We start from the raw sequence: 13,079 nt of genomic DNA, 5'->3' as shown, positions 1-13,079 counted from the left end.
GTGGGGGATGTGACGTGTGGGCCTTCATTCTAAATAAGAGGACAGGATCACCATTCGATGTAACCACTTTAACACGGGAAGTCCCTGTGAATTCAATGAAGCACTTAAAAATAGGTTACCCATACCATCACTAGCGCTCAGGGTAAAAGCAGTGCAGAAAGCAGGTCATCTTGCAAACAAACAATGTGTACTGTTCTAATTAAGCCTGGAAAGGTGTTTCAGGTGGGTCCTCAAAACGGAATGAAGACTGGTATGGGTTTGGTGTTGAAACGTGTACCATAGGACTTGGTATAAGCACAGGACTTGGTACAACCACCACAAAAAAACATGGGAGGACACATGATTGCAGTGGGCATGCGATGTCTGTATACTGTTTATGCTTGAAGAAAATGTACTGGAACGAATCAACTGCACCAAATCAAATCCTTAAAAGAAGATGAATGATTTAAATTGGTGAAATGCTACAGGAATGTTACAGTACTAACCTATGAGTGAACTACGCTCAGTGAAAATAAATGTTTTGTATGGAACAGAAAAAAATGTCTTTGTACTTTTCATTGTATTTATAAATGATAATACTCTTGTAAACAAGTCTGTTGTAGTTTATATGGTATAACTAATTTGTGGACAGAAAGGGTGTGAAAAATTCAATTGTTTCCACATGAAATCAACGTACAGCAGCAAACCTGATAAGCTGTATCTGCCATTACATAACAAGGGCATGATAAGGACAGCAGGCCAGCAGCTGGTCCACTAACCTGAAAATGTTTTGGGAAGGGATTGGGAGAACAGTCTCAGCATGGTCTTTGAAAACAAAATGTCTCGACAGCTTTAAAAAAAAAAAAAAGTTTTTACTGTGGGTTATTTGACTAAGTTGTCATGATTTTTAGAAAAGCGACTTGTAATTTGAGATGAGAACTGTAGAGTGCTTCCCAAATGGCTGGACACCTTGTGTACATTCTCTAATGCTTATTTAGAGGTGTTAATTATTAATGTCCACCACAGTACTGATTAAAGCAGCTCTGTATCGGTGATTTCCTCGTCGGTCAGCCCTGGACATCACTACAGTCCATTTTAAACAGAGGGGATAGTATGCTGTTGTGTTGTTTTTTCTTTTCAATTACACATTCATCCTTGCTGTTTTCCCCAAAACTCTGCACCCGAACTGCACACAAAATGAAAACGTTTCTCACACCACCAAAATGAGACGGCATCAAAACTTTTAAGCATTTTAAAATACAATATTGTATTTATTTGTCAGGGATTAGAACTTGTGGGTATTTGTGAAAGGGTAGTTTTGAACTACGAACGCTATGTTACAATAGCGTCATATAACCTTTCTTTATGTACACAATTGCAAAAAATTACTGTAAGCCTATAACTGTGACCTTAGACAAACTGCAGGGTTTTCTTTGTAGATTTGTAATATAAATCTGGTGGATATTCAGACAATGTAGTAGATTCTTGTTTGACACAGGAGACTTTTGGAGACACTACAGGGACTGAGATGAACAAATATCTCAGAGACACTATGAAACTGTTAGTTTGAGACATTTTGAATTTGAAGATTGAACGCTGACTGCCAAATGCTCAGCTGCCAAGGTTTGTCAGCCCATGGGTGTTGACCTTGCACAAGATTAATTTGCCATATACAGAATTATCTTCTGCAGACTTGTGACTGACAATGATGTAGGAACATCACTAGTGTTGAAGTGTCCCTTTAACCCCATCCATACAAACCACCACCAATACACAACATGATTAAATACATAAAATATTTATTTATACAAAAGTGTATACACTAGTATAAAAATGCTACATTGGAAAAATTGGGGGGAGTGGGAAGGGGGGCAGAGATACAAAGGTGATGTTCTTCTTCCAGTGATACAGAACCAGGCAGTAAGGCTTCCGGTGGTCACAATCAGAAAAGGCAAAAAAAAAAGGTCCTTCACAAATACCTGTTATTATTCGGTGAGCACCACCAAAGGACAAAATGTTGCATAAGTTATAACAAAAAACCGTGACAAAGAACAGAGCGAGTTTTTCTTTTCTTGGTATGTACATCATGTGTTCTTCCTGATATGTACAGTACATGTTCTTTTTCTTTTTGCTTGTTTCGCTGTTGATGAGGTACCAGTTCGTTGGGAGAAGCGGTCAGTAAAAAAACCCTGCACATTCAGCTGTGTACTGGCCATCAGCTGTGTTGCAGGAGCATGCAAGCACTACATCTAGCTAACACTACATCTACACTCCAGAAGACAACTCTGCCATCTAGGACCATCCAAAGGTCTCTCTGACTTGGCCACATAGAACCTCTAGTTACCACATGTAGAACCACATGGTTCTAAACGATTTGGAAGTTATAGCTTAATTATCCTCCTGGGTAGCCAAGCCAAAGAAACCGTTTTCAGGTGGGTTTTTTAAAAGTTTAAGTAGCCTGGATCAGCAACACACTCCTTTTTCACTGCATTTTTTTTTGTTAACAGTTTGCTACGGGCCCTCGTTTAAAAAAGCGCCCTAGGCTCAAAGTAACACCCAAGACAGCATTGGGAACTGCTAGTTGAACACCTCCTCCAGGGTGGTTCAGCATAGGTAGGTCATGAACACGTCCCCTCTCTCCTCTCTCCAGGGGAACAGAACATCTTCCTCCCAAAGCCTGGAGGGGTTGACTAGCATTGTGAGGGTTGTTAATCAGTTTGGGAAAAAAAAAAAAAAAGCAATGCTGCCACAGTAACAAGTCATTCCTGTTCTTCTGACATAGACACTCTTTGTCAGCCTCGATCATCTCAAACAATGGTAGTAACACATTACAATGTTCTCAGTTCTTGTATAAAATAAAATGACAAAATAAATTGCTATTCGAGGCCAGTTGGGTGACTGTTGGTAATGCTCTTGCTGTGCAGGAGTCTCTGACACAGCAGGGAAGAGATTTTTGTCCTTGCCATCATGAAGATGTTCCATTAAAACAACAAATATGTGCAAAAACATGATCGATTTAAATCTGTAAAATTCTGTTGCTAAACACCCCTTTTTAAAATGTTTCAGAAAACAAGTGCTTCTTAGATGTCTGTGCAACAACGGACAGAAAAACAAAAGTATGAAAGAAAACAAAACATAAATAGACGGAAGGTCCAGGATGCAAGTGCAAGCTCATGTGCATCTTTTATCTCAGCTGTGCAGACTAAGATCCTGAAATGAAGCTTGGTAGCTGAAAAGTGAAGTTATAGAGCGACTTTACCCAGATGAAAATAAGAAACGGAAAAGAGATACAAAAGCACGGTCGGCGCGGTTTCAGTTTCAGAAGTGAGTGAACAAATGGTTTGCTCTAGGCTGCAGCACCATATTTTCCTCTCTCTTTTTCTTTCTTTCCAATAATGCATCCTTGATCATGTTTTCTTATATATATATATATACATCAAAAATTTGCATCCTTGAACATGCTTTCCAATCCTTTTAAAACGCAGAATTCCATCTCAGATTAGGCATGCCACAGAGGTATAGACTCTGCATTACCGACGGGACTGGAAATATAATAAAAAACAATGTATATATATTGAAAAATAAAAAATTCCAGTCCTATATAGTGATGCTTTTCTTTGTCTTTGCAGGGTCGATTTGGAATGTTTCAATCCCCCAGCGAAGGGGAAGATCGCACTCACTCTCACACACACTCACTCAATCACTCACACACGCACGCACACATTCATATACCACCAGGAAGCGAGCTAACAGTGTATGCGGTACGTCCATCATAGCCAGACGCGGTCGGGGGTGGAATAGCTGTGGTCCGCGTCGTGCGCGCTGCCATCTGACTCCAGTGTCCACACCATACTCTCCACATCGATCTCCACATCCTCTGTAAACACACAAGAGTTGGATTGGCATCATTGAAGTGTAGGATCATCATTTAAAGAGTCGGAACATCATGTGGATTGAGAGTTGAAAAAATATTTAAATCATCATTGAAATTTAAAAACAGTTTTGGCTTCTCGATTATACGTAAATGGAGTTTTAGAAATCTTATTTCAAAATTCAGTTTTTTTCAAATTTAGGGGGCTAAAATGCACCTGTCAGAGTTCTCATTTTTAGTCGTGTTTATACATAAACGTGAGTTTAAAAATATTCCCATTTAAAAATATACACATCTGTGTAACCAAGGCCTAAGAAAGTTTGATAATGTTGCCTTTCCTTCCTAATCATTTTGGAAATCATCTAGGAAAAGAAACAGCTACACAAAAACACGCGCAGGACAAAAATAGTTGCAATGAGAATTATTCCCCATAGAACAAAAAGAACCCTTCACTATACTTCAGAATGTGACCTCCAGTTTCCATGGAATAGCTCATGGTTGTTAGTAGAGTATTTTTAATGTAACACTTGCCTCCAAACATAATCATTATGTTGAGAGGGATAATTATGTCCTGGAGAAAAGGTACCGACTAGAAGAACACGCAACACAGTATGATCTGTGTCTTTCAATTAACAACAAAACCTTTCTTCCAAACTTTTACGAGGCCCCTACAAGTTGTTATTAGCTTCCCTGGCAGCAGGCGTACATACCTATGTGGGGAAACAGACCTGAAACAAACGGTCTGTCTGTCTTTGATTCGACGTTTGAAGTGTAAAAATAAAATAGCCATTCATGTTTTGATGGCCACTGAAAATGTTTTATTCTATTGTTATAATCTGTTAGTTATATGCAACTCGAGGTTGAAAAATCGAGAATGTTTCGGTCATTCGACTTTCTTCACCTGAGGAAGGTCGGGTGACCGTAACGTTGTATTAAAGTTTGCTGGTGGAATGGACAGTGTGATCTTTATGACAACCTCACTGGGATAATATCCTTATCACCTGTCCAACTACAGAGGTGTGCAAAACTGTCTGTTTGAACAGATATTCCATCTGTATCAAGCCTAAATAGCCAGCCCACGACATCAGGGCCCCACTGTGCGAGTCGGAGCATTTGGAGATGTCCAAGCTGTCATTATGAAAACCTCACGCGGCAAGTCCATTATTAATCCCACTGCCAAGGCCTGCTGTGCAGTGCAGTGTCGGAGTGTAGTGCAGTGTCGGAGTCAGAGCTTTTGGAAGAGATGGCTGGGCCCAGGCTATCGTTGTGAACACCTCATGTGGAAATATCATTGCTATGCCCACTACCACATTGCTTAATTGACTTGGTGTTCCCCACCCTACATGATAAGCAGGCCTCGGTGTGTGGTGCCTCACCTCTGTCGGAGTCTGAGCTTTCGGAGGAGATGGTGGCGCACAGGCTCTCACGTGACCATACCTGTTACTAACCCCACTCCCACAAGTGTTCCATTGCTTAACTGACTGTATTCCACTAAAGACCCAACCCTATGTGATAAGCAGACTTGGGTGTAGCGTGGGGCTCACCTCTGTCTGAGTCGGAGCGTTCGGAGGAGATGGCGGATCCCAGGCTGTCGTTGCGGATCCTCTCGGTGGCGGGTGGCCCCCCGGCCTGCAGCTGCTCCAGACGCACCCGCAGCTCCTGCTGCTCCCAGCGCAGACGGCCCTTCAGCGTCTCCGCGCGCTCCTCCTGCTCCTGAAGTTTCTGCTCCACAAACCAGACAACAAGGGGTTAAAAGGTTAGAATTTGGCCCTGCCGTAGCCTAACGGTAGGGCACTGGGTTACTATGCCGACGACCCGGGTTCGATTCCGGCCCGGGTCATTTGCCGATCCTCCCCAATCTCTCTATCACACTCGCTTTCTGTCACCATCTCCAACTGTCTTATCAAATAAAGGCAATACAATTTAGAGGTTAGCCTTTGTTGTAAGGTACTGTACCCAGGGGCTGCATTTTCCTGGGGCCTATTTCAAGTGACTCGTTCACTGACGACTTGCCAAAAAAAGATAGCTTGAACTTAACAGTAACTCTAATAGTTCTATTGTCTTCCATTTCTGGCTTTCATTCAGTAAAATTAGATGCGTTTTTTGTTGTTGTACATGTTCTATCTCCTGTGGGGCTATTACAAGTGAGCCTATTCCCAAATATGATCTTTTCATGACTATTTACTAAATAATAAACTAATATTTACTAGTATGACCAAAGTACAGCAAGTTTTGCATCTAAAAATATCTATTTCTGTCATTTCAAAATGGCGGACATGGAGAAGATCCACATTTTCATCTATCAAAAGTGCAATTTTCCCATAATGACTACTTGGTGGTATTGATTTTGAAGTATTTGTGAAAAAGGTAACATTTGTGAATGACCAGCATGAATTCTGGAGAGAATCTGCTAAAAATATTACAGAGTGCATTGAAAAAGAGTGAGATGCCCAACACATTGACTATTTATGCTATATTGTGGAAGAATTAGCAGCGCGTGGGTTTCTTTAGGCCTTGTCCAGTTGTTCTGCACTGCACACCACACCATTAGCTCTGCTCTACATTCTTGTACATTCACATGTTGTATTCAGGGCTGTAGTACTCGAGTCCGGACTCGGCCCGAGTTCGGACTCAAGTCCGTTTTTTTGTGGACTTGGACTTGTCACGGACTCTGTATTGTTTGGACTCTGATTTGTCTTGGACTCGGACATTGGTCTTGCCAAATTAGGCTTTTGGACTCGCCCGGGTCTGTCATTTTTTTGTTTAGAACACTGGCCATCATAAATTCTAAAGTGGAGATTGAAATCCAATAACAAACAAGCTTGTCTTCACATCCATGGCGTATAGGTTACCTTCAAAAGGTTCACATTATTGAAATGAATCCTTTTCATTGTTTAACACTGACCGACATGTGACTCGGACTTGACTTGGACTCTAATCTTTTTGGACTCGGTCTTGTCTCGGACTCGAACCTCTTTGGACTCGAACTCGACTATTCTGGACTTGGACTTGTCTTGGACTCTACAAAAGGTGGACTTGACTACAGTCCTGGTTGTATTACCTGAAGGCTATACCAAGTGAATGGTTAAAGCCCACTGACAGCTTTCCTAGGAAAAGCAGCTTAAATTAAGTGGCACTGGCAACCTAACATTTTCCTCATTTCCCTCACCAGGAGGATAAAGGTTCGAGACAGAATCAGTGCCGGAAATAGTCACTGCTCAGTTCACCTCAAAATGCACGTCTTTAGTGCTTGGCCCTTTCAGATTGAACATAACCAGGGAGGAGACTGAAGAGCCTGTCTGGAATAATCCCGTTAGGCATTCGTTGAATCTCAATTACGGTATACACTATTGTGAATCATGAAATATGTTAATGAATACAGGTTGCTTAACTCGTGGCCGTAACGAGACATATTCAAATACCGATGTAAAATACTGCTAGCTGTACTGCATACTGTACATTTAGAATGCTTCAAACTCTTCAGTCAAATTCTTAAGATTGTTTTCATTTATCACTGTCTTGAGGATAAATGGGGGTGGCGTATACAGACAGAACTCATTATTGTTGATCATAGATAGATACATTTTACATTTCTGGAAAAAAAATACAGAGGACATGACTTGTGTCCTTAGTGGTAGTTATGGCCATGCTTGCACATACTGATTTATGGTACAGGCACACGTACATGCCCACATTACGCAGTGTCAGCATTGCAATTTCCTGTGTTTTGCAACTATCTTTGTAAAAATGACTCAACCAATCACCCAAACTGGTGGTACAGGATAAGAAATGAATGCAAGGTAGTTTACACCTTCAGAGTATTATATGAAAGCACAGAAAGTCACAAAGGCACACACCCTACAATGCCTTACATCACTGTACACGCTTAAAACGCAAGGCCACTTCTGCTTTTAGTTCCCTGAAAGTGCTTTTCCCCACCCAGTAATCACGTGTCCTTTTAAATGATGAACACATACATATGATGAACACATACATACACTTCCAAACATAAAGATAGAATTATGATAGAATAATGACATTAATAACAATATAATCACTAGCATTGACAACAGGGAAACATGGTTAAAAAAATATGTCAATCCAAAGTATTTTACCTTGATATGGAGCTGTGCTCTTCTCAGTAGGTTTAGAGTAGTGTTTCTTGATGAATCTGAGGAGAGGGGAACTTGCTGCTTGAGCTGTTCTAAGCAGTGTCTCAGTTGAGCTCGCCTGTTAAATATTGCACATAGTTATAGATGTGAGCACTCTTCAAGATAACTGTGGCATGTCTGAAGACATTACTGATAACAAACTATCGATTAATGCTCCCTCACCTGTGTTTTTCCAATTCGTTGTGAACTGACCTGTATAAACAAGGGTGCAATTGATAAATTAGTCATGAACAATAATGAACAACGAAGATTACGCTGGTTTTGTACCAGTAAAAGTAAAAGTAGGCTACTACAGTGAATCTTTCATTAGATGCAGTGGAATAACGTGTGTATAAACTGTGCAAGAACATGTAATATTGCAATTACTCATTACTTGTACTTCATACACATAGTTTGTAAAGGACATCTATGCTTTCCGGGTATCCAGGTCGTAGACTGAGATTTTACGTGTCTAGACTAGCCTCTTCAGAAAAGGCCACGTAACCAGTCCAAGTTCCCACAGAAGTTACATAACCTTACCTGCTGTTCCCAGCGCCACTTTTCTTGTTCTTCTGTTTGTTGTTTCGTTTGTCCGAAACCCCTTTGCTGTAGAATGGCAGGACCGAGGCATAGCCGTGTTCCGCCTCTGCGACAACAAAGTAGCAAATTTGTTACTCTTCCGAGCTTCCTCTTACGGTTAATTGTAAATAAAGCGATACAACAATAACTTTCAATGAGCAGACGGCACGCGCCGTCAGTGGATTCTATATTTCAGTAAAGTTCTACACCTACAACAAAGAAAATGATCACTTTTCCCGGTGAGCCGCGAATTTGACAGCGGCTCACAGTTTTTGGCGCAATCAGCCGTCATCGGCTAGCCTGTCACCGAGTCGGAGTTCAATTTCTATTGTTTATGCGGTCAACACTAGAGTAATTATCACAAATATCAAGTATAACACAACTTTCATAGATACTGTGATGAGTTTCATTCATTGGATCAGCGTGCGTATGAAAACTGTGAAGTAGGATTTTCAAATCTGCCGCGACTTCGCGCCTTTGTGTACAATGATGATCTCAAATGTAGGTCACTGAGTCAACCCTAAATTTGGCAACAACCAACTCATTTTCTGTACATTTTGAACCACCACACAAGTGATACTTGAACACAGATCCTATTCGAGTTTAGATCCGATTCAAGACAGAAACAAAACACAAAGATAGCCTGCAGTTGTACGTGGAACTTATCGCAATAGACAACATTGGTTTTGAACGTAGACGGCAATCCCAAGTAAGCAACCTTAAATGACGGATTTGAACATAACTTTGACAGTACCTCGCTCTCTTCTCTCCAAGTATTCGGCAGCTTGCAGAAGGACCTGGATGTTGCATGTATTCATTTCCATGGTGCCGTGCAAAATGTATTTCTAAACTCGCTTGTAGCGATTGACCTGCTAGTGTATTTGTCCAGTTAAGAATTTGGCTGAGCTGGCTACGTAATATGCGTCAAATTCGACACGCCCCCACGTCGACCGCTCCCTTGTTTTGCTACGTCTGCTTTCTTGCTTTGGATTGGAAGAGTAGTCAGTCAAGACAACAGGGGGCGCTGTAAGGGATTTCTTCAACACTCAGACGTGTCATGGCAATTTTGTCAACCCCCATCCCACTCAGCACAACAGCAGATGGCCAGTGCAGAGGAGAACAATTCATTGAATACAATCAATACTTGCCTTGGGGGAGGGTGGAAAAACCCAGTAGCCATGAATAGCACAATACTAGGAAAAGCTACGTCTCAGTAAAATGATGGCATATTTGTTACAGGCCACTGATATATCTGAAACACTGACTTATATACTGAAGTGATTCATGTGTCACATTGATGTTCATATATATTTTGAAAAAACTGAACTGGCTGGGCAAAATAGTTCACTACACCAAGCTTGGGCTTCTTGAATGTGGATACCATTCATAACAAAGGCTTCCTAGAAATGGCTGTGTGGTGCACCATGTTAACATATTGCTTACAGTCTTTCTGATTGCAGTCGGCTAAAATAAATGTCAACAGTGGGCTAAATAGTAGGCTATACCAAATTGATCCAGACGTTCTCGTGGATATTACCAATTTCCATTTTTTTTAAAAGTCTAACCTCATTTAGGAAAAGGCCATTTATTTTATCAATGCATAATGAAGAGGTTTGATGTTCACTTCAGTGATACTTCAAAGGCTGTATGTGGTATGGCACAATGTTTGTTGGCAACTCACAATAAATCAGGGGTGGGGAACCTTTTTTAATTCAAGGGACCACTTCAAATTCCTCCAAGGGCCGTACACAAATCAAGATTTCCCCACTGCACTTTAGGCTTATATTGTAGGCAGCCACCTTTAAAACAGACCCCACCTTCTCTAGATCCCCTAAATATATCTTAATTGTATTTCAAATGTAATTTCTAGGTTTTCTTTACAAAACATGTGAAGCTGCATAACATTAAAATTATGTCGGGGGACGGACAAAACCGCCTTCATGGTTCCCTATCCATGCCCTAAACCATGGTCACGAGACTATTTCATGGCCTGTCTTCACACTTCACTGAAGAATTCTTCAAGAAAGACATCCGATTTGATCATGTTCCCCCCAGCTACTGTCATATGTGATACCATCTCTTGAAATGTCTTTCATCATTGTTGAATTAATGAATGGATCTGCCCTGATCCAGCTCATTTCACTTTAGAGTAAGTTGTGTTGATCAACACCTTGTTAGAGTGAACACAGAAGGTCCTTGCACCTCGTTTACACCAGATGGTGTTATTATACTGAATTCATCTTTGAAGAGCAAAAGAAAGACTAATTCTGGGAGACAAAGCAAGCAAGATCTACCAGCCCTGTGGCATTAAATCAGTTTTCCCCAACAACCTCTAATATCTGGGCAAAAATTCACAAGTTAGACAGTGAGTGGCTCAAAACTCAATTTAAACGACATTTCGAAGTACCGCAGCTGTTGCCTGTTACATCTCTAGCTTATGTCCCAAGAATTTCCCCCCTCCAAAAGGCATCTTTTATTTTGTAATTTAAGTGTCGTACTCGTCTGTAAAATCAGATGTCTTATCATGTCCAAAAGCACAATTTATTCAAAACACATCATGAGTGACTGTGAAGGATGAAAAGTTTTACCAAAGTCCAATTCAGTAGATGCCCATGAACACCTCATGAAAGTGAAACCACATACCCATACGCGGCTTAAAGCCTAGTTGATATCTTGCTGTTATTACCAACAAAACTCCTCAGCTTCATAGTAACCAGACATACAAAGAGTACAATCTCTTTTCAACACTTTAATAAAACTTTTCTGACGACAAGTACAGGTAATTCAGACCCTCCATTGGGGTGAATGACTCCTGTGGGTCCTCTTGTCTTCCACGGATGTCGTTGAGAGGGCTGCAGTGGCGACCTGGCCAAGACATCCTACGGTCGACCCCGCTGACTCCATGCACATCTCTGGCCTGTATGTCAGGGACAGCCCTGGGCAGATGCAGGGAGCTGGAGGAATAAGAGAAAGGAAAAGACCACAATCATGGTTAGTCAAGAGCAGAAGCAATGACAACAAACACTATTCCTCTAGGCCAGTGGTCTCCAATTATTTTTCTCCAAGGGCCAAATTATGTAGAGCAAGTGAGGCTGCGGGCCAAACCAACGCCCCAACCCAATGAGAAACAAGTTAGATGTCTGAACAGAGAAGAGATTTTCGCCTTTCTGTTTTCCCCACGTCAATGTCTATTATGAGACTGGTAGCATATTAAGATCTATCTGTGAAATGCTGCGGAGAGACCCACAGAAGTTTTGGTGATCGAAAATCACACACATTTATGATTTCATTTGTTCTGATCTCATCGGGCCAAATGTTTGCCATGCTCTGGCCTGTTTTGGCCCGCGTGCCTTTGTTTGGAGACCAAGGCTCTAGGCTAACCACTCCTGTGCATACATTCAGTTACATTACAGCTACCAATGCATGTTCCCTGAATCTGACATATCATTTAATCACATTCAAGGTCTTGGCAAGAACCACTGAATAGTCATGAAACTAATTTGGATATGATTTTGTTTTGCAGGATGTAGCCTTGAGTGCTGTATGTGGCAAACTTCCTACTCTGTGCAAAATTTTAGTTGCCACCCTGTCACAAATACAATGTGGATTTTTGACCCAGGGTTCTATGAGAGCTGTAGACAAAGGTGGGGGTGCAGGTTATGATGTCACAGTGGGGACTCCACCTGGGTTCTACTATAAGGTTCTATAGTCTATTCAAAGACTATAGAACCTTACAGTAGAACCCAGGGGGAGTCCCCACTGTGACCTCATAACCTTCTACCCCACCTTAAGTTCTAGAAGAACCGGGGGAAATCCTCCCCAAGTGAGAGGCATTGTAGTATGGCCATTGTTCAGTAAGATATTCTGTACATGTAAAGTATGTCAAAGTTAACACCAACCTGTGCATCTTGGGCTCTGCAGAGGTTTCAGTAAACTTCTCCAGTGTTTCACGAGAGGCAGGCTGGTTCCAGGGAAGCTGAAGGACCATCTCATCCCACCGGACTTAAAAGCAAGAGCTTGTTTAAGTCCGACTGTTTAGGCCACTCTGAAGAGGCAAGAAGAGAGAGACAATCGTGTTTTACAAATGGCACCAAACAGAACCACTTGTTTTCTCCTCAAACCAACTGAAAACCTCCAAACATTTCCAGTCAGCATTTAATTTACTTTAACACAAACAAACAATAATATTAAAACAAATCAAAAGAGGGCTACAACAAGGGAAGAAAACCTCTTCTTTTCAGGCAAATGTGATTGGGAGATGTTGTGATGTCTACACCTGGGGGGTTAGATGAGTGTGTATAGATTTTGTAAGTTGGGAGGGAAAGCAGGTGATGAATCTCTATGAGTGTACCACATCCAACGCCAGGCTATCAAGTGAACATTTTCCCTTTTTTAAATTATAAAGAGATACTTTGGAGTACAAACTACTTCTATGGATTTACACTGGCTTGAGTTCGCACAGGGATGTTTTGCTGACTTGAATGAGAAGAGTTCCTTCA

The 13,079-nt window shown here is 41.3% G+C and overlaps 1 protein-coding gene across 1 annotated transcript; it reads right to left on the bottom strand.

Moving 5' to 3' along the window:
• Positions 1–1,761: 1,761 nt before the first annotated feature.
• mxd3 (MAX dimerization protein 3) lies at positions 1,762–10,518 on the bottom strand. Its single transcript, XM_063190503.1, has 6 exons — positions 9,335–10,518; positions 8,542–8,647; positions 8,185–8,214; positions 7,966–8,080; positions 5,395–5,572; positions 1,762–3,856 (listed from the first exon to the last, which is right to left on the bottom strand). The coding sequence occupies exons 1-6, from the start codon at positions 9,402–9,404 to the stop codon at positions 3,750–3,752; spliced, it is 606 nt and encodes a 201-aa protein (XP_063046573.1). The 5' UTR covers positions 9,405–10,518; the 3' UTR covers positions 1,762–3,749.
• Between the last annotated feature and the right edge of the window lie 2,561 nt (positions 10,519–13,079).

This window comes from Engraulis encrasicolus, chromosome 23 (genome assembly GCF_034702125.1).
Source record: "Engraulis encrasicolus isolate BLACKSEA-1 chromosome 23, IST_EnEncr_1.0, whole genome shotgun sequence".
Taxonomy (NCBI): domain Eukaryota; kingdom Metazoa; phylum Chordata; class Actinopteri; order Clupeiformes; family Engraulidae; genus Engraulis; species Engraulis encrasicolus.
This window is presented reverse-complemented; position numbering and strand designations above follow the sequence as displayed.